Raw genomic sequence first — 23,722 nt, forward strand, 5'->3', positions numbered from 1 at the left:
CTTTAAGAGGTTCTCCAGAGCTGATAAGGTGTTACCTTCCACGTACATCGAAGACTTTGAAGCAAAGGTGCAGGAGTTAGGACTTGCCGATGGAGAGAGGTTGCTCGTCCTAAAGGGATTAACGCAAGACCGAGCAAAAAAACTGGCTGGGCCGAAATGAAGTGCATTTTCATTTGTACTCCGCGTTTAAAGAGGCTTTTCTTGCATACTTTCAATGACCTTTACAGGTTGAAAGAATGCTGATCCAGCTCCGAAATGAGAGGTATGATAGGGGCAGAGGACTCTTGTATTCTCAGTATTCTGGAAAAAATTCAATGAGTTCAAAGCTCTTCAACCTCAAATGACCACGGCGGAAGTAATTGCGGCTCTAATCTATCATTACCCTCAGGAGATTAGACGTCACCTCAACGGGGTGTGTGTTTTCGAAGCCGACGCCATGTCTCTAACCCTAGAGAACTTGTTCCAGTTTGAGGAAGAACATAAGAGGACAAGAAACTATAGGTGGAGACGACTGGAGGATGAAGGAAGCCGAGGGAACAAGCACCCATGTGTCCATTTGGTCCAGCGGAGATGCGATGGGCAGCAACATGCTTCAGGAGCCGAAGCCAGCCATTTTTGGAACAACCCACCTTTGCCGCGCACAGGACACCATCTTCAAGGGAGAAGGAGCCAAGGGGGTCCTACCCGTGGCTCACAGGGATACGACAACCGCAGCGATGGCAACCTTTTCCTTAATGGACAGGTCCAAAATGGGTACTACCGTCGCCACACCGACGAGGGAGTCTGCAATCTGACAATGAGGATGCGAGGCGTCGTCCGGCGAGAAGCCAAAGGAGCCCGGTAAAGAATGGTAATGGCTCAAACTCCAGGAACGGATCGCCACAGCCGGGGCCGTCAGGCTACCTGCACCCGGGAAACTGATAGGAGTCTTGTGTCAGGGCTCTGATGCGGGAAAAGCACCACCCAAACCCACCTCGACATGAGCCAAACCACCATGGAAGGAAGCCTGCACCAATAAACCTTCGAGCTGCTTTGTTGGAGGACGAAAATATCCACGGCCATGAGGATGCTAAGGAGGAACAAGAAGACCGTTGGCCTTCAAAATTGCCGCTAGTGGAGCTACGAGTGGGCAACAATATTGTAACTGGACTTTTGTACACTGGCAGTGAAACGAGCCTTTGCTCGGAAGCAACATGGCGACAAGTAACAGAGGGAGTACGCCGGCTGCAACTTCGTCACATACGAGATTTCAAACTCATCGATTTCTCAGGGAAGGCGAGAGAAAAACCACTTGGGCACACAGTTCTACATGCGACCATGAATGATCACCCTGTCGAGGTTGAAGTTTTGGTGGTTAAATCTTTGTCGGTCAATCTTCTGATAGGAATGGATTTTCTTAGAAGTTGTGCATCAGTTTTGAACATCGGCGAGCACTTCATAACACTGGGTAACCGCAACGAGAGATTTAACGTCAAGTTTATGGAGCCCGGACTGGAAGATGAAGAGGAATTCCAAGCCGACGCCATGTTGACCTCCCAGTACAACTACTTCAAGAAGTTGAACAGAACGATGGATGCAACCAGATTCTCCAGAGGAGAGTTAACGCCTGGACAGAGTTGAGTCTTTGCCAAGCTCTTCACTCAAACCGTTCGCTAAGTTGCATGGCGACCCAAACGTAGCTCAGTATCTTAATCCTCTTCCAAGCTAAATATTGAAAGTGTGTATTTTTATTTCCAATATAATTTGAAGGTATCAATTATGTCACGTGTATGTATATCGAACTGTTCATGATTTCTAGTACAGGGTGTTCAAAAGTTTGTAGTCAAAATTTCATACCCCTGAGTTGAGCAAAATTTTAATTCGCCTACAGAATTTTTCGATAGGTAAGGAGGGGCGAGTTGTCACGGTATTCAGTGACGTATAAAATCACAGTTCGATATTTATCATTTTGTTAATCATATTATGACTTATGTAAAGTGTGAAATTTGGTTTCTGTCATTTGAATATTTCCAATGAGTATCTGTGATAAAATTGAAATTCGAGCAAGACATCGGGAGTTGGGGGACAGGTTTTCTGAGTCACAGCAAAAATCCTAAACACGGCAGATGTACATGAAGTTTGGGCAACCAAAGTGGCACGTTACGATATGGAAGATGGATTTAATTTCAAGATCAACTGAGTATCCACTACGTAAGGGCGAATTGGTTTTCATCAGAGATTCATGGCAGACCACGGATACCCAGATAGATGCCAAGCAGGCGAGAACTTAATCCGCTGCACCAAACTGAAGATGCCCTTTGATCGCATTTAGACACTATAGAGCCGGGGTTGTTGTACCCTGCTCGAACAGAATCCAAGTCAAATATAACGTCTTTCCAGCTGACATTTTTGAATCTCGTATAAATCCGTGGGACTCCCGAGTTCTCCACACAGTTTGTCAGGATTTTTTGCAGCGAGAGCCCCTCCGCGCTAGACTCCCGTGCACTCATTGTTTTCGTGGACTTTGTTTCGTTTGTGAACCGTTAGCGAGTACCCGCCTCTGAAGTAATTTGCATGTGCTTGTTTCGGTGATATCATTCGCAGTGAGTTGTTCTTGTGAAACAAGGACAATCCAGAACCATGGCCAGGTAAGACGATAGAGAGAAGGGGGACGTCGGGTTTCCCCAGATCCTGCAACGACGCTGCCAATACCATCTGGTGCAAAGCTACCGCCAATGCCAACGCCACCGATTCACCATGCTGCGAAGCCAAACAACGCCGACGCTACAGCCGAACCTCCAGAGCCCATATGGTAAAGAAGGACAGACGTCAGACGCCGAGAAGGAGGATTCTAGACCGGCGCTTGAGAGATGCCCGATGCACAAGGGAGAGAGAGATGACTCCAGACTGATGCTTGGGAGATGCCCGATGCCCGAGAGGGGAAGGATTCCAGAGCAATGCTTGAGAAATGCCCAACTGGCGTTCGAGATGACAACGTACAGACTATGCTTGAGAGAAGGAGGGATACGTGACGTCCAGTGAAAGTGAAAGCGCCTAGTCGCCACCACCCTTCATCGCGGTCGACCCCGGAAGGAACATTTTTTTTGTCACAAAGGAACCTAGTGCAAATTCCTGTATCCAAGAAAGATGGACGATCCGACGGTGTAGCAGAGTTTGGGTAGAGTATTCTTTAGCAGGTTCATGTTCAAGTACGAATGTATTGTTTTGTGTCAACGCCGTACCATAAAAGCCGAAATCATTGATTTGCATCGTGACTCAGGAATTTCGAACCTAACTTTCATGTCTTGTATTTTGAGTAATGGCTATATAAAGGTCATTTCATGGTTATATTTTCAATATTTTGATTGCCTGCATTTTAAGATAAAAGCTTATTTTTATTACGTTCATTTTCATGTTACTTGTCAAAGTGTGCTCCATTTTAGGGTAACTAACCACTCAGTCATTTAAATTAGCTTATCAAAGGTCAACTGATTAGTCTTAATTGTTGAAAGTGTATGTTAAATTGCAAGGTCATGCGAGTATGGTATTCTTCATTATATAGTGATTTCGTAATTTTTGCTCACACCGATGAATAAATTGAGTGTTCCGGCAGCTGGAGCCAATTAAGCTTTGCATCACTATGTAGAGGTGTAATTGTTCTCAAGGGACGAGAGAGGCTTGTGTGTATTACCCCCCTCCGAGAAACTTGGTAAATGTCATACTTGCAGTTCTGATGTGTATGTTCATTCGAACGAAAGGTTCAACTATGCCAACCTAATTTTTCTGATAATTGTTTTTCTGAGGACTGGTGCATATTGATAGAAAGGAGCACAGGAGCGGGCAGACTAACGACCTAAATTCAAGTTAATGTTTAAACAAAATTGAAATAGTACGTTGATTGATTAAATCCGTGACTTGTATGTGTATTTCCAGGTTGACATTCCGCAGGAGAGTGAATGAGTGAGAGAATTAAAGAATGAATCAGGGGGACCTGTAAGATGTTTGTTGTCCCAATTTTTCTTTGATTACAATATATTCATATTTTACTGTTCACCCAAGTTATCATTTGATGCTTTCAGGTACAATGCTATTTGCTGGGTTTTTGTTTCAGTGCCGACAGATGTCACGTAGATTTTAAGGTGTCATATTTCAAGGTATTTTATCCCCGCCTCGCACTAGTATGACAACTATGACCATCCCAGAACCTGAACTAAAACCTGGATAGTTTGCAATCGAATGAACAGCATTTGTAACACCCTTTTTTTTTAAAAAAAAAAAAAAAATCCTTTCTGGACAAGATATGAAATATTTTGTACAACTGTATTTTCACTAAACAAAACATTCAACAATTGTCTATTTGATGCAGTTTAAAGGAAAGAAATAACAAGCACTTTCTACCTTACCTTTCCTCCATGAGTGTTGTGAGTACGTTGCGATTATTGCAACAATGCGATCTTGGCTTAAGCAGTTAAAAAATGCATTGTAAGTGGCACGCCTTTTGAGTTGAAAGTATAATTATCTGCTACATTTAGACATTTATTGTGTAGTTTTTTTAGAATGTTTTAATTCTACTGTATGACAGTGACGATAGTATTGAGTGTCCGTGAAATGGCGAAGAAGTACTCTGGCAGTTTGTTTCTTTATACATCATATTTGTAGAAGATACAATTAAACCTACAAGTGTATCAATATACGCTGTATAAAACACACCTTATTGCTAACTTCATTATCCGTACAAGTGGCAGCGAACTATGGAATGCGGTAAGCTGTTTCAAGGAAGATTTCATCGAAACAGATTATTCACTGTAATTTACCTTCAACAAAAGGAAATGAAGAAGGACTATAGTTTATTTTTGCACTCCGCTAAAAATATTATTTTAAAAGAAAGCACAATATATATATCATTCATATCTTTTACTTTACTTCATACGAAATTTAATGTATCCTTTTTACATATGAATGGTACATATTGTGCTTACATTTAAAATAATATTTTTAATGGAGTGCAAAAATAAACTATAGTCCTTTTTCATTTCCTTTTTTTGGCAAAAATTTTCCAAAATCCGGTCTTTAGTTATCACTCAGGCAAGTTTTAGAAAAGTTGAGAGCTCTCTCAAAGAGGATGCTAGTCAATTTTCCAAAACTCGGTAACACAAGAGAATCTGCTGAGACACACTGCAGATATATGTTATTTTTAAGCAGGTGACTGCAGCGAGTTTTGTCCTTTGAAAATGAAACTGCATATTTACAAAACCTCACACAAAGTGCATCTTTACAGGCATTAAAGTAGAAAAATGGTGGACCTCTGACTGTCATACACCTACCTAGGAGGCAAACAGGGTAGAGGGATAAATTGATTGCAGTGGGTTACTACCACAACACATTTCACTATGTGCCTTCAGAGCACAGTGTTGGGCACATGAAACTTTACCCTTACCCATACAAATATACTTCATTGGTGAAATTATTGTTTATATCAGCTGATACTGATGGTATATCAAGTCTTTGTTCTATCCATAATGCATATATTAACATTTATACCTAGTCTTACCATAAATACTATCACAAAGTTTTAAGTAAATTGACACAAAATGCTGAGAGATATTTTAATATCCTAATAATATTACTGAAATGGATGCATGACAAATCAAAATCACAAATCAATATTCAAAATGGCCATGCTTAGCACGCACACATTCCGTAAGTCTTTGTGGCCACGCATCAATTGAATTATGCAACACATCGACTGGAAAATGAGCAACTGCCTTCAGAAGAGACCGACCACTTTAAACTTTCAATATTGGGATGTCTCTTCTTACAAGCCATCTCCTGAAGCTTGGACCACAATTTGTAGTCCAAAGGGTATAGGTCCGGACTTGCACAAGGCCAATCTGAAGTGGAAATTAAGTCTGGAACATTTGCTATGAGGGCACACTCCATTTCTGTGAAAAAGGGGTAAAAACATCAGCCAAAGTGTACCAGCAGACAGTGCTTGAGAGACTAGTCAAGAATGTCAACAACACTCTCTTCCATGGTCAGAACTGGAGCTTCTAGCAGGATTCAGCCCCAACATATGGGGTCCGAACAACACAGCAGTGGCTGGAGGCAAATGTACCAGAGTTAATTTCCACTTCGGATTGGCCTTCTGCAAGTCCGGACCTACACCCTTTGGACTACAAATTGTGGTCCAAGCTTCAGGAGATGGCTTGCAAGAAGAGACATCTCAATATTGAAAGTTTAAAGCGGTCTCTTCTGAAGGAGTTGCTCATTTTCCAGTCTATGTGTTGCGTAATTGAATTGATGCGTGGCCACAAAGACTTACAGAATGTGTGCGTGCTAAGCGTGGCCATTTTGAATAATGATTTGTGATTTTGATTTGTCATGAATCCATTTCAGTAATGTCATTAGGATATTACAATATCTCTCAGCATTTTGTCAATTTACTTTACTTCAAACTTTGTGACAGTATTTATGGTAAGACTAGGTATATATTGTGAACAACTTAAAATTGTATTGGTTAGATTCAGTAAGAGCATAGATTCAAAACTGTATCTGTCACAACATTTATGAAAGAATAAATGTGTGCATTCATGATCAAGTTTCGTTTCAAAGTTAAATTCCAGTTTATGCACATATAGGCCAATTAGGACTGGACCAACAGTTTAAACTTTGATCTGAAACACTACGTGCCTCCACCATACATGCAACCTTATGTTCTGGTACGGCCAGAAATAGATATGTGCCACCTACCTCTGAACCAACAAAATAGTCATCAATGTTTCTTCTTCCTTCTCCAGATGAAGAACAATGTTCTTCTGCCTTAATATTGTCATCTTCAACTCTGAGACTCTTCCGCAAAATAAGATCAAGAAGTGCTTCCGAAGGCAACATTGCAACAGCCACAATAAGTCCAATCAATGGAGTTAACTCATACTGATGATGGGACAGAATGTCAAACATATGTTCATAAAAGCCATAAGCAACGATCAAGGCACCTCCAAAGAGTAACATAGTCACACTAATGCAAAGACTTTGCAAATGGTCCAATGTGTTAGCTGCTGGAGAGCAGATCACAGCACAATATAGATGATGACTTAAGAACGTTTGTAGATAAATTCTGGAGAGTATCTGGAAAACAAAAACAAGTTGTTTTTTTTTACAAATTACTACTTAAGTTAAAGATGTGTGCATTTTGAATGTGAAGTGGAAACTAATAATTACTGCTTCAAAACTTACCCAGAGTGAGATGATAAAAAAATGACAGTTTGGAATCTAAATTATGTGTTCACCTCCTTAATAAATATATGTGCGAAGATGCCTGCATAGGTTTTACATGTAATAAGATCATATCTTTCAAAAAATCTCATGTGTTGTATGATGAAATACCACCACCTTACCTCATACTAAATCACTGCCAATCATTCATGATCATCTGTCTTTTTATCACGATACAAAATTAATAATGCCCCAGACTTCCAACACATCTACAAATATGCATATTACAAATCAAATGCTGTATTTTTAAGTAATTGCAAGGCAATGGAAACCAACAAGTGAATGGGTAATAATAAAAATATGGAAGTCACTGCTATTCTGATTAATTTTATAATTAATAAACTTGTACAGAGATTCAAAGTAATGAAACACTTCAATAATTTAAAGCTAATTGCTTTTTGTTAATTTTCCAAATATTTACATGATACATGCTTAGATAGATATATCAGATTCATAAAATAGAGCATAATATGATGCTCACATTGTTTGGGACTTTCTCTCTCTGTGTTGCTACACTTGTGTGTGTACCATAGTCAGTCAGGTGGTCTTGGGTTCAATGTCCAGTGGAGGGACACAGTGATTCAGATCCCACTTTGAACTGTAGGTCATCCTGATTATCCCATCTGTGCATCAAGGGGACTTAAAAAAAGAAAAGGAAAAGAAAGATTGTAGGTCACAGATCCACTGGATGGAGAGGAACATAAAACTTACCTTGGAGTAGCCTGGCTTCATCTCCTCGCAGGCTATTTCAATTTCCACTTTGCCATCATCTACCTCGGCAGCCAGCCACCGATGACACCAAAACTGGTAACAATCTTTACCACTCGAACAGAGATCAGTAACAATCACTCTTGAAAGATACCAAGATGGAGATGTGCCTCCATTGTTGTGCCATAATTGGACTTTTTGTAATGTGCCAAGAGTCTGAGGAGTCCTTAAAAAAGTGTGCATAGTCTTATTCCATAAATAATGTCTTTATACCAGTTCCATAGGAAATAAATTGGTTGAAAATACAAAGATCATATCATACAACGGGCTTACCCAGACACTCAAGATATGATTTTTGTATATATTATATCTAAATACTATATAAATAAAAGATAATGGAAAATAAATTAATGTAATCAGAAAAAAATAATGAGTAATTTTGAAATTGATTTATGTACAGAGTTGCTACGATCTTTTGATTATGAAATACTCTGACATTTCCAGGTGTTCCAGTCAAAAAATTAAATTTTGCCAGACATGTTTATTAATACGATTTTTGCTTTTGAAACTTGTGTTTCTCAATAAAATATACAATAATAATAATCCTGGAAGCATCTTGGCCTATTTCCCGACTGCCAGTCTCCCTCCCACAATCCTACCTAGAGGTGTGGAGTTCTTCAATCAGTAATGGGGTGATGTGGGGTGAGCTCATCGAACCCTGAGACCCGACTACATTACTCACTCATAGGTGCCCAACGGTGGGTTGTCACTGATCTTATACACAGGCCGAAAACCCAGAGACTGAACCCAGGCAGACTCGAACTCATGCTGTCCCACAGTCCAAGCCCAAAGTACAGTGCCTTAGACTGCATGGCCACAGAGGACCAATAATATATATAGGTCCGTTAATTATTGTAAACATTAATTTTCACCACTTTTTTAAAGGCAAATTTAATTCTGCATGCACAAAAACACATGAAAAATTTAAGAATAACAAAGTTACAATCGCCAAAAAATGTGTCAAGAACAGACAACATAAAACGTTCATAAATAACAATCTTCTTCATAAACCATGCTAAATGTTTCACTTTCTATAGGATTTGCTATGCAATCCCTATATGCAACAAAAATTTCTCCAGATCCTGTGCACTTATAAATGTAAACAAAAAGCAGCATTTTCTATGACACTATATTCGCTTTCTGCACTATTATCACTATTATGCTATTTACGTACTTTTTACTATTATTTACTATTATTAGCTAACAGGCTAACATTTATTACATGAAACTCTACTAGTATTGTAATCTTTCTAACAAAATTTCCTTCTTTGCTACACCAAACTGTAAATACCAACAACAAGACTAAGATCAATAAAATAATAGATGATTAACCTCTTCTTCACCAACCTTTCCAGTAATTATGGATCATGTTGTAAACCTACTTTAGTTATCCATCAGTATAGCTCGACTACAACTTTTATGTTGATATTCTTTCTGAAACCTAGTACAAGTGAAAAGTAAATATATTACCTACGAGTCTATGTAGAACTGAAATTTAACGAAACCACACAGAATCATAATCACGAGAGGAACAAGTTTCTGAACTGGGATACAAGAATTTATTCCAGAAGTGGATATGAACCACTTGTTCTTTTTCCAACTTTTTCTCTTCCAGACTCTCAAAATTTGCATCAATTTCAGATGATCTGTAAAATGTACTGACTGACATTTCAGTTTTCAGATGCATAGCAACCCTGATATAAGTTAATATCTATATAGGCTTACCAGATCACTATAAGGGAAAATTAGGACATAAAAGTTACAAAATGTAGGACACAAAACATTTACAATAATAAATGATGCACATTTCCAGACCATGTTACAAAGTAAACTACAATTTACACTTTTCAGCTTTTAACAATTAAGATTTCTTAATGCAAAATTTCCAAACTTGTAATCAATACTACACAATGCACTTCTTACTTCTCAGAGGAGCCAATTTTTATAAAAAAATCATGATTATACCGCGTTTGTTACAACCTGTCCCGGTTCCCGCGCTAGTTGCTCCCTGGCTTTTCTCGGTGCTGGGGAAAGTCAAAGCCAGGCCGCCAATTAAAATACGCAACGTCGCAACAGCGTCTACGTAAGCGCCTCTCTTCTGGCTTTCATTCGCTCCTCGCTGCCCAGCAGACGATTTTTTCCTCGTTTCTCATTGGCACCGAAACTCTCGAGCGCTCCCTAGCGCGGGAAAGGGGACAGGTTGTAACAAACGCGGTATAGTCAAAATATATTTATGAGAGACTGAACAGTAAAACTTGAAATTATGCTGAACTCCAGTACCAAACGTTTTACAGACTTTTTGAAAAAAATATTTTCCTCATAACTCCGTTGTGCTGATGGTAATGAAACTACTCTCTCTCATTATGAAATGGATTGGCAAACAAATATTCAGCAATTACCATAACTTTAAATGGTTCCAGAAGTTTCATCTCAGGTAGTTTTTAGTTCAATAACTTTGTTCTCTATACCCCCTGCTTTACAATCAAAATGTTTAATAAGAATGAGAAACACCTTGTTCCATCCCAAGGCAATAAATTCGAGTAGGGGACTAAACAGTGACATCATAAGAATGTGGTCCAAAAACTTTGTTCATTAATTGCTTCAGTCTTTATTCTAGCAGAAATTTTTATTTTCTTTTTTGGGTCATGACTGGATCAAAATAAATTTCACAATTGAGTTTGAGAGTTCATTCCATAGACTTGTAGCTTGCAGGATCTCTCTTTGTTTAACACACATATTTTCCAGTTAATATTATGTGATGCTCAAAATGTAGGACATTTATGATATTTTTCCAATTCCTCCCGGATGCCAAAAATAAGGCTAGAATGCATGACGTGTTTTGGAAAAACCCTATATTTACATAAAACACACAAACAAAATTGCTTAAGATGCTTTAAAATTAATTGTTTATGAATAGACTATAAAAATAATATTTATATTACACAGAGATTAGCCAAGACTTGACATATGCTATGTCTGTTGAATGGAGTTTGTAAGTTCACTGTATGCACAGAAAGGTTAATCGGGACTGGGCCTACAGTTTAAAGTGGAATCCTAACCAGCATGAGTCTCCACCAGGTATTGAATCAAAGAACTCTTGATTACAAGGTGACAATGTTAACACTACATCATCGAGGAGGAGGCATGGTCACTGCTGAAAATTGATGAGCAGTTGATATTACTGCAAAATGATCTCAAAAAATTAAGCCTTTCATACACATATATCCATTTATTGTTTCTGTTATTATTGAGATGACTATTGGGGATGCAGATAGGGATGTGGGTCTGAATACAAGGGTGCATGAGCAACCCCTCACACACCACCTGGTGCCACCTGAATACAAAAAAAAACTAAATTGTTATTATGGAATGCAACACTATTAGCATCTTATCAACACTGATGATTATGTGTGATTATGAACAATTACTGACACAATATTTGAAATTTTGCCTATTTACCATAATTTATTTTCAAAATGAGGAAGTAAGAGGGTACCCGACAACACAAACAGTGTTTGAGCAAAGTTTCAGGTGTGGCTACTAGAATATTAAATAATTAGTCCATATGCAATGTTATACCAAGTATACATTTTCAAAAAAACAATCAGGCATTAATGGAAGTATCCCAATATATTTCTGTATATGTATTCTGTGCATCCATGAAGTTGACAAGTACAGGGGAAGAAAGTCCCCTGAGCTGATCCAAGTTTGATTACGAGTGGAAGTCCTCAAAATTTAGCTTTTGACCCAGGGATGGGACTAGATGTGCTGACCTTATGTCACCCAATGAAAATGCAGCTTAGTTTCCCAGAAGGTTGTCATGCCACGTAATTTAGTTTAATTTCATCAATAATTAATTATACTTTGATTTTGTGATCTTGTTTGTAATGCCACAAGTGCTAGCAATTAATAATTCAACTCGCACATTGCTTTTTCACTTCTGGTGCTTTCTCATCAATTACAAGTTAGAAAATTTTAGGCAGACATGATCCCAGGGAAAGAAAATAAAGAAACAACCACACAACTTATTTACTTACGTCAATATAAATGTGCAGACTGATCCTCGATCAAATACCACTTGTCTCTTGTCTGATGCAAGCTCGTATGTTTCACACATACCTTTCTGTCCATGGAGAATCAAATACACCTGTTAAAATTTTAAAATAAAACCATCAAAAATGTACATACATTTATGTGTGTGAAAATAATTTGGAATATGCAATTTTCAACACTAAAATATGCAGGAATAAGTAAAATAATCACATGAATTCATGGCTACAGATATCAACATTCAATAAGTATAATTATTTAAATAAGAATTATTTCAACTACAGGTAACAATTTAATTTCTCTCACCTTAGCTGTTGTTCCGCTCCCCCAGTTAGCATTAGTTATGATGGTAACTTTATAAATTTGCTTATGGGACACACTGTTGTCTCGAAGCCACACAATACCTTTGCTGTGTATCCCAATTTGTTTTCTAAAAACCGTGACAGCTGCAACAGCTAAGTACACGATGAAGGATATACATATGCATACGAAATAAGGAGTATTCAACTGATATGGCAGAAATTCACTCAAAGATATTTGTTTTGTCACTAGATCAACACTTCCACTTGCAGCTGTATACATGCCTGGTCTGGAACATCTGTGAAACACGAAATCACCATTATTTTTAATTACAGAAAGATGGTGACAAGATAACATTACCCTAATGTTCTAGTCTCTTATTTTGGTGGTTGAAGGTTCACTTCTCACTGGAGTTAACAATTCTTACTTGATAAAGTAATTTGTTATTAAGCTGCAACCATAGGCAGACAAACTGAGATGCCAGGGGGTCTCAGTCTGTCTCTCCCCCCCCCCACAAAATGATACTGTATTCATGTAATAAAATAAGATTTTTTTTCCTCCACAGATCAGTCCACACTTATCCCTATCCTGAGCACAGCCTTGTTTGCAAACGCAACCTTTAACTCACAGGGTTAATTTGTTTATTTACATTGATACATAACAAGAAGATGGAAACCTCCCACACACAAAAAACAAGAGCTGGTTATTCCATACCAATATTGATTTTCAATTTTTACTTTCATTATTTAAATAATATAAATATCCTTAGATTGATAGGAAAAACTTACCCTAAAGGGATAGAGACCATAATGTTAAGGGCCTCCCCGATGGCACAGTGGTAGCGTCGTCACCTTGTAATCAAGGAGTCCCGGGTTTGATACCTGGTGGAGGCACATAGTGGTTCGGATCCCACTTAAACTGTAGGTCCAGTCTCGATTAGCCTTACTGTGCATAAAGTGAACTTAAAACACCAAATCAATCAATCAACCATAATGTTAAAATTTCAACTTTATGTAACTAATAGTTTCTGTGAAAAAGGAATATGAAGTTCCGACAATTAGGCTAATAATCCTCAGATAAGCAATTCAAACTCCCCTTAAGGCACCTGCAAATAAATTAGTTTGCACGCCTATGGCTGCAATAATACAATTACTGAATTTACATGTGTATATGCTGAATGCTTTTCTTTATACCAAAATTAGAGAAAAAAATGGGATGTGGTTCATATTCAAAGTAACAAAAGTCATACTTAATTTTGAGATACCGGTAATTTATTCTTAATTAACACTTCATTACCTTGTAAAAACTACTGGCACAACCAATGTATTCATTTCCGTACCACCAAAACTGCATTGTTCAGTTATTGTGGTTCTCTTTTCCCACATTAATTTTCATTAACTAATATTCTATGTATGGAGATTTAAAGATTTGGAAATGCTAGTAGTGATGTACAGTCAGTTGCATATATAATATCAAGAAAATTATCCATTGCTGTAGACATTAATTTTTATCTGATATCCCAAATAAATGTCTAATGGGTGAAATACTGATGATGCAAAAGCTATCAACTTCCTTGGGGGATTTTCTTTCAACTTTTGAATGTTTCCTTGCACAAAATAATGTGAACGAGGTGAACATAGCAAGTACAATTTGCCTGATATTATTGCATTCGACTCTGCAAACACATGGCTCAGTTTACTAATCAGGCCAGAAGTATCCACTGTGAATCAATATTCATTCTGTGAATTTCTGTAGCACATTTATGGTAAATGGGTTTTCCAGATTAATACTTTGATTACTGCATAAATAGAATGAGAATTTTTATCGCAGAACTTTACAGATTGTGATGCATGTGTGTGTTCCAAATGGCAAAGCATGTGGTACATATGAAGTGATGAGAAACATATACTTACAAACTATAAATAATCGAATCAAAGAAAATTTCTCGGATGTACAAACCTGCATTTGGCAACTTTGGGATCACAACTCGGTAAAGTTACACATCCTTCTGTTGTCCATATTCTAATATCTTTCATTTGCACACATTTTGTCCACCATGAGAGCAGTTCATATTTCGTTTCTTGTTTGGACAATGATTGTTTTGATGATGCTTTTACTGTTACATAAACTGTTGTGTCATTTGAGATCTTGGGTATGTTCCATGACATTGAAACTAAACCATTATTCAAAGATGAAACCATTTCTTCATAATTTGTTGGTGAAGGCAAATCAGATTGTCTGCAAACGGTAAGAAAGACACAAATATTTTAAAATACATTAGTACATTATGTAACAAATATTAAAACTTGATTGATTCAAACATACTTTTTATTGAAATTTTCTGAAGTTTTATATTATATTTATCCTTTGAGTCTAAGAAGAACATTTTTTGTATAATTAAATGTTAATTCATTCATTAATATACTTACAAACTTTGGTTATGTTGTATCATAGTCATGCTCTGAATTCGATTTTATATCTCCAGCATGCAAGTATAAAAGAGACAAATTTTAATAAAATCAGAAAATTCACACATTATACAAAATGTAGATACATTTATTGTACTTTGCAGTCCTAATTTAAAAATCTCATGCATTAAGAATACATTTTAAGTATTGGCATCATATATCAACACACACATGTACTCTGTGCTGCATAATTTGATACACATTTTTTTAATAATAATAATGCAATTGAATCCATCTTATTTGTTGTCAAGGATTCTTGGATTACCAGGTAATAGCACTTACAACTCATAATCAGAAATGCCCTAATGCAATTACCATCAAAATAAACATTACACTGTATTGCTCATAACAAAATCTATGTACAATTTCTAATGTTTATTGTGAATGAATGATACACTGTAAATTTATAAATACTACTCACATCATAATAAGAGTATTTCAGTATAGTTACAAATTACATGTGCATATCTAATAACTTGTTTATATTCATGTCTAAAATACCATTCAACATTTTAAATTTAGTCATTTTAAAATCAATTTACAGTGTGAACTGACAATATTTCTTACATGTATACGCATCAGATAAGTTACTACATGCTTACATGGTCTCCAATTATACTTTTGGCATCTATTTTATTCAAACACTGTAAAATGTTAACAATGATTATAAACTGCCGCAAACATTAAGAAAATGCCACACGCTCTATAAACAGAAATTGCTTATTAACACTACAGTGGACTGGTTGTGCCTGAGAAGCATGTAACAAGACAAATTAACTGAATTTTTGTTTCTTTCAATAGATGGCAGATAGATATAACTGTGTCACTCAGTGTACCTTTCGTTGCAGTTACCCTGAGTCAATTGTTCATAATCGTGGAGTTAGTCCATCAGCTGTCAGTGAGCGGGAAGGCATTGTTCTCGTTATGTGCCTGTCAGACACAACCTGTCAAGTAACGTAACAACAATTTCACCCATGTACTGAAAGGTTAAAATATTGTAGGATGTAAATAAGTTCTACTAATAAAACAATAGCAACAGTTCTTGGAACCTAACTCTCTAATGAATAATAAAATCTACATTCATATGAACAGTAGCATTAACCTTTCTTGTTTCAACTTAAAATACACTTTATAGTTTGTGTGCCTTCTTAAAATTCCATACAATTAAACACTGACCATGTAACTTGTATAATTACGAGGACTGAGGAAAAACCACTTAGTACCAATACTGATAGCAATGTTAATATTCTTAACAACAATAATGATGCTAACTGATACCAATGCTTGATCATATCAATTAAAAGTTGTTCAGAAAACTAAGTAATATCAATGTATAAGTAATTAATTTGTTAATGTTTTGCTTTAAAATACTTAAAAATATATGTAGTACATCCAGAAAGTAAGTTCCATTTGCAACTTGTGCTGCAGCAGCGCTGCACTTGTGAGTGTGTGCAAGTTGTGATAATATTCAAGAAAATAGAGATGCCTGCTGTATGTGAAGTGCAGTCTGTGATGCAATATCTGAATGCACGGAATGTGTCAGCAGCTGAAATCCACTGTCAGCAGATTGGTGATGTGTATACGGAACAGATCATGAGTGCCTCAATGGTACAGAGATGGGTGCAACAGTTATCGAAGGGTGGAACAATGTTCATGAGGAGGAATGCAGTGGACAACCTTCAGTGGTGGCTGACGACTTGGTCTGTGCAGTGTAAGAGAAGATTACAGAGTATAGACTATTCACCCTGTCGGCACTTTCGGTTCAGTGCATTTTCCAAGCATTTCCTGGTGGCTTTATGAAATTGCCACTTCATTATCCAGGAACTTTTCTAACTATGGAAGCGGCCCTGGCGCCCACCCAGCGTCGAATAACATGGGTACCTGGGGGAAACCCTGGGGGGTAAAGGCGGTCAGGGGCGTGATGCTGATCACATCACCCCCACTCACGACCGGATCAAGAAAGTGTGGGGCGTTACCCCCACACCCCCTATATGCCTTCATGGCATGGTGCTATGCACAGGGGAGCACTTTACCTTTACCTTTTTTTTTATCACAGGCAGCATCGTTCTACGATATGGGGATACAAAACAGCTCAATTGGCAAACTGAACTTATTTTCTGAATGACTCCTGTATATCGGACTAATAAAATAAATGTCATTAATAGCAATCATTTTTCGCATAATACTGGGGTAAAATTAATGAAGATTTCAAAATTTGCATAATTTTCAGGATAATTAGACCCCACAATAGTACATTTCAGCATTTTTGAAGACACTGAGATATCCAGAATCTGATAATTATTGGCTGGTAACAGTTGATAAATTCAAACATATATTTTCTAACACTGATAACACTGGCTTAGCCCTAATGATTGCATATAACTTCCAGATAACATTTTGTAGGTATTCTATTTTAAAAAAAACATTTATGATATTTGGATAAACATGCCCCTCCCTCTCAATCTGCCATTACCTTTTCCTGTAGTGATTACCGTGGATTCTTCAGTCAGGTTATTTCATTATTTTCAAATATAAATTTGAAACATTCAACTATGTAAGTCCATTACAGAACAATATGGCCATGTACACTAATGTCCACAGATGATGGCTGCATCACTCACACACCTGAAACTTTGCTCACCTTCACTGAGCTCAGGTTGAAGCAAGTATCAGGCGATGAGAGATACAAAAATACCTTCACCAATCACACCAACTCTACCTGCTACCCAGGATAGGACAATTCATGATGTCGATTCATCTTCTCAGTAATTGACGACAGCTACACCTCTAACACACCTGAAACTTTGCTCACCTAATATAGTACAAGCTGAGCAAGGATTCAGGCCCATCAGGGATGCAGTACGAGTAACACCTGCTGATGAAGAAAACCTACATATGCATCATACAGGGTGTCTGAAAAGTTCCCGTACTTCTAAATTCTAAATTATATGACATAGTACAAATTGCTCCTAGATATAGGACATTTATTTATTATAACACCAATTTACATTATAACACACTTGCAAACATGCACCCATACACAAGTCACTAGCTATTCCTCAGTATTGCAAGTATGTCTGCTCACATCAGCCACATTACAACAACGGACATACACATTTGCGAGTGTGTTCCATGTGACCATCAGAACAGGGATGCCAACCATGAAAACTACATTATAGCCAACCAACCGAATGTCTGCCAATTTCAACATGATATATGCAAATAGGGGTAAGGGGACTTCTGGGACATACTGTATTTTTAAATTTATATATGATTATAGATGACTAAATGAGGCAACACAAGAGTTGCATAAGATGTTTCCCAGTCAATGTTTTTATCATGAAAGTTGGGTTTGAAATTTAAATACATACACAACAAATTTATTACAAATTTATAAATTCAACTTTCCAAAAATATACAACAAATATTGTCTACACAAAAAAGAAAAGTACATATAAAAATTATTTGCAGTTGTTTATGTAGTTGCCTCAGTAACAATTTTGCAAACACTCAATTTATGCATCAAATAATGTTATTTCTGTGATATGATTATTGTCTAGACATTTCAATGCCACAAACATGCATTAAACATCAAAATGTCTAGAAAGAATCCTAACCCAGGAAGAACATTATTTGATCCGTAAATTCACTATTCGGATATTGTTATTAAATTTTTTAAATGATTAACGCATTTACACAAATTAGAAGAAACTAAAAATTAACATTTAAGCTAGACAATAATATTTAAACCAATTGTAATTTCAATGTACGAACACTGTGGCATATTTATTTTTATGCAATATGTTTGTTATATATTCTGTCCTAGAATAACTAAACAGGTTTTTGTAATATTCTATTTGAATTGAAATAGAAGAAGACTGTATACAGGATTGTCTGTTCCATAGGCAAAAACATGCCTAGGTCTTTACTCAATACCAAATTAGGTATTTTAAATTAAGTGTATGCTAATTAATCACTAATCATTTTGCACTTACCTGAAAAATATCTCAAACTGGGTCCCTCTTGTCGGTCTTAAACAAATATGAAGAACTCCTTCATTTGCTTCCATGGGGATCCTTATGGCATGTACACTGACACTGTTCTCATCTAGAGAATATGTGGTAAAAGCTTGAGATGACATGACTGGGATCTGCAATTCATACAAGATTTCTTCCAATACCTTTGTTTGTGTGCATGAGGAGACATCAAAAAGAACCGTATGTCCATCTAACTTAACAAGATTATAAGGGATAGTTTTTAATTGGACGATACAATTCTGGCCGTGAATTTTAGCATCCTCCACTTCAATTTTCAAACTTGCTGCCGAATCCTTTGGAGTTACTATCTTCTCACTGACAACTTCGATTTTAGCCACCAGCACGCTCAGAAACTCTGAAATGAATTGAATTGGAGTTTCGTCTGCTACGCTCTTATCTCCCTTTTGCCTTACAATTTCATCCACTAATTTGAGATTTTCTTCAAACATCTCCCACGTGTCAAGGTCTGCACTCATTGTCCACTGTTCTGAATATGAATGAAACAAACATTTTAGAAAAAAAGAAGATGATACAATAAAATCCCCCACTGCATAGTTGCCTTTCCAATACAACAACCTTTTTGCAGCATATGTAATTATGTCATTCACTATTTTCAATGCACTTTTGGTCACTAAATCTGAATTCTCTAAAAGTGCTGTAACTGTTGTTAGAATGTGATTGACCTCTATTATATCCCTTGCAACTGAATGCTGAACCACTTCCAACATATTATCGTAAATATTACTATGTGAACATGCCGAGCTGTCGTTTTGTCTTTTGTACATGTCGTTACTGTTTTGCAACATTGCTGTAGCAACACTTCTAATAAATTGAAGAGTATAGTACGGATTATTTTTCCCAACAATAATAGTCAATTGCAAGTTCATGGTTTCCATCCACGAACATATTCCCCGAGTGTGGTTTTGTAAACAATATGGCACAACAGTTCTTTGGAATGAACATATAAATGTTGGCACGCCTTGAGCAGATGTAAGTCTAACATTGAGCCATAAGGTATAATTTTGTTTTTCATCACCAGGTGGCAGCACAAATTTTGGTCTTAAGTTCACGCCATGATATATCATGACGCTGTTATTTTTATGGTTCCTGTAACTCCACTCCACAAACACTGGAAATGAAGATTCCCAGTCATGGCAAAAGGCAGTGAATTCTGTTGTTCCAGCTATGCCAAACTCTGGTTCCAAGGAACATCTTCCCTGCAACAGAAGTCTCATTATTAAAAACATTGGTGCACTATACAACGTAACTAGATTAGATGAAGTTTAGTACAAGGTAATATCCCATCATTTTTACACACATTTTAGACGCCAGACTATTTTTTTACAATCTATCAAGCACATGAATTAGGCAAATATCACAAAGTAACAGGTTGCATTCATTTTGTGTAACTACTCACACAATGATAGCCAGAATTATCATATTTTTATATAACCAATTGTTGACAAATATGGTTTGGAAACATTAAGTAAAACAAATTAAAACCAGTGACCAAAGTGGGGGGAGGGTGGAGGGGACAAAATTTTTACAAACCATCTCTGAGCTAGCATAATAAGCATCTCTCCTAACTATCACCAAACTCTACAAAGCATATCACGTCCCCCCGATAGAAATTTCCACTTTGAGCACTGACTAAAACAATATTATTTGGTCATTTTAAGTCAGTTTTCTGACACTTTAGGCTAAATGTAACAAAATTAAAATACTTTATTGGATAAAATGGCTTCCCTGTACAAGTTTGTCTCACTTAGCGATCACGGTCCAAGTTTCTGATCTATTTCTTGATTAACTCCACATTCTTTACACTCTATACCTCTTTTAAACCTGTTGACTTGCTGGGCAAGGATGTTAGGTGATCAACTTACGATCTCCTCAATGAAGTTCCTGGGTTCAAGTCTCAGACTTTGTGAGTGTCCTTTCATCAATCACATTTAATGATTAGACCCTGGATTTTTATGTAATATCAAAGTACAAAATATGTACATAAATATGTAACAATAATTGATAAAATATGTACCTAAATATGTATTATCAAAAGCATATGTAGTATCAAAGAATATGTAATATTAATAATAATCTAGTATCCAAGCAATGTCAAGAATTCTTCTAGATATTTATTTTATTTGAACATATTGAACATAATTTGAAGGACAGAAGTTGTTCAAATTAAAATTTCTATTACATTTATAAAGTAAGAAGCACAGCAACGTGTACATATTTAAGAAACCAATTTTGTCGAGTATTAATTACTTTTCACATCGCAAATTATTGTAGAATACATAAATGTAGGGGGCAGATTCAAGAAGAATTATTGCATACAGGACTTGTCTTGTGTCAGAGTGAACCACTAGGTACTTTTCCATGTTTTCAGCTGTCATACACTGCTGTGACAGTCCAGCATCTTTCTACAAATAACAGTTCCAGTTTTATTTTTTTCCCTGAGCCTGTCTTTAGGTGACCGTAAGCACTATGCATCTCGTTGATTAAAAATATGACATGTTACAAAGTTTCATTAGAAAAAAGTATCAAGATAGGAAAAAATATGTAAAATATGTAATATTCTGGCAAATATACAAAAATATGTAACATAAAACTTATGCAAAATCATGTCAGTTCTGTAATTCGTTGTTCAATGTATGTAACTAGAAAGGAATAGAATATGTAATTATATACAAATCCGTAATTACTAGAGCCCGGAAGTTTGGCAAAATGCCTCTTTTCATCTACTGCATATATTGATAAAATTTTTCCGGATATACGTTTCTTATGTTGTTTCGAATGTTTTGGAAGCCTTTTCATTTTGCCTATTTTGCCTATTTGGGACCCCACTGCCTATTTTTAATTATAATGCCTTTTTTTGCCTTTTTCAATTAAATTTGACATTTTTTTTAAAAAAAAATGTGTATATAAATTATTTTTCTCCCAAAAAACGTTGTTGGCGTTTATTTTTCTTCCGTTTATTATGTGAATAATTTTCGCCTTATTTAAGTAATATTGAACTCACGCATGTTTCAACATTGCTGAAGGAGAAAAGTGTGAGAAAAAAGTATTTCATGCTGAGTCAGGATATTGCCTTTCGGTTAACATTTCTTGTGCATGATTGACTGCTGAAGTGGACAGGTTGATTTCGAACACAAAGAAAATATTTCTGAAATCTCCCTCTCGAACCCGAAAATTTCAGGAAGTTGCGATTGAGCTTAGTTTACCTCAGCAACCAGTCTTGACGAGATAGGGAACCTGGATATAAGCAGCTATATATTATGCTAACAACCTTCAAAAAATCAGTGAGGTGATCAATGCTCTTCCAGAAAATGAAGCGGCTTCAATTCGTGAAGTGAAAAAACTCCTGTGCTATTCAAGTTTATTTTTGCACATTATGGTGCATTGCCAGAGACAATTACAATTATAGCATCCATGAAAATCTTCAAGGAATCTATGCAGCAGATGATGGAAGTGCCAGGAGAAAAGGGGTGAGCTGTTGCGGAAAAGTGCTACCGGGTAGTGAGTGCAAATGAGGACTTGAAACAATTGAAAACAATTTGTGATATTCTAAAAGGTGAAAATGCTGTTACCAAAATGAGTCCAGCTACATTAGTTTGTTATATGTATGCTCCAATAACTTCTGTCGAAGTAGAAAGATCATTTTCTATTATGAAAAACATTCTCTCTGACAGACGACTATCAATGAATGTTTAGAACTTAAAAAGCACCTTGTAGTTATGTGCAATCAAGACGAGAAAATTGAAATGCTCCTCCCAATTTAGATTTTAACATTTTGCCAGAAATTATAGATAAAAGTAAGCAACTTCTAAATGTGCCTTTTTTCGGTTTATTTTGCCTTTTTTTTCATTTTTAGTGCCTATTTACCACATTGTAAATGCCTTTTTGCCTGCCTTTTTTAACGAAAATAAATGCCTGAACTTCCGGGCTCTAGTAATTACATACAAATCTGGGCTCTATTAATGATCGTTTATTCTCCCCATTGAGATTAACCAAAAAAGAGAGAATGATGTAACCTAATGAAAATACCAAAACCAAAATACTCAAAACATTTTTGAAGCAAATTATATCTTAATGTTTTATTGCATAATATTTAGTTCACATGCATTTTATAATTGAAGATTACTGGGGGAAAACAAGATTAATTCAAATTTTAACAATTTATGATAAGAATTCTTCTATATTTTAGTAAAACTGATGAATCACAGCAAGAAGCACATGAACATGCAATATTTACCTTGATAGGTCCATGCTCAACATACATGGCTTGCATCACAATGAATACATTTTCATAAGAACTGTCTTGAACAGCCAATGTTATCATGTGTGTTAATCCAGGTTGCAAGGTTCCAGGGGCAAGTATCAAGAATGAAGAAGCTCCGTGGTTAATCACACTAGCACCTTCTGTTAAAAACTCCACCCTGTGTTTATTCAGTACGTGAAAAGGAAATCCAAATGCACTGGAAGAAAATAATTATGTTGTTCTGAGATTATATTCACACTCAAAGCACAATTTACTATTAATTTTGGCTTGAATCTATGTGTACACAGCTGAAATGTAGTTAAAGTAATTAGTGAGAGAATTTATAACGAGAAAAATATTTTGCAAAAGATTAGTGGTTATTTCATATTTTTAGGCAAAGAAAAGCTAAAAATAAAATGTTGATTAATCATACTTCACAGATGTTGCAATGTGGACTGAATTTTTAACAATTAACATACATTACCACACAAGAATAGTTCCCATGAGAAATTGGTTTCTTCAATCACAATCATTCTACAAAATGCAACTTACTATTGAAGAGTGATGAAATGATGAAATTGATG

At 36.3% G+C, this 23,722-nt stretch overlaps 1 protein-coding gene across 1 annotated transcript in view; it reads right to left on the minus strand.

Annotated features, from left to right (window-relative positions):
- LOC145998324 (polycystin-1-like protein 1) overlaps positions 1-23,722 on the minus strand; it is a 395,827-nt gene that overhangs the window by 33,858 nt on the left and 338,247 nt on the right. The window contains exons 13-19 of the mRNA XM_083134729.1: positions 23,133-23,355; positions 18,836-20,094; positions 14,332-14,610; positions 12,379-12,670; positions 12,060-12,169; positions 7,966-8,188; positions 6,730-7,107 (exon numbers count right to left, since the gene is read on the minus strand). Of these exons, the coding sequence (XP_082990855.1) occupies positions 6,730-7,107; positions 7,966-8,188; positions 12,060-12,169; positions 12,379-12,670; positions 14,332-14,610; positions 18,836-20,094; positions 23,133-23,355 (2,764 nt within the window). The remainder of the gene's footprint in view (positions 1-6,729; positions 7,108-7,965; positions 8,189-12,059; positions 12,170-12,378; positions 12,671-14,331; positions 14,611-18,835; positions 20,095-23,132; positions 23,356-23,722) is intronic.

This window comes from Lepisma saccharinum, chromosome 14 (assembly GCF_977018435.1).
Source record: "Lepisma saccharinum chromosome 14, izLepSacc3.1, whole genome shotgun sequence".
In the NCBI taxonomy this organism is placed as follows: Eukaryota; Metazoa; Arthropoda; class Insecta; order Zygentoma; family Lepismatidae; genus Lepisma; species Lepisma saccharinum.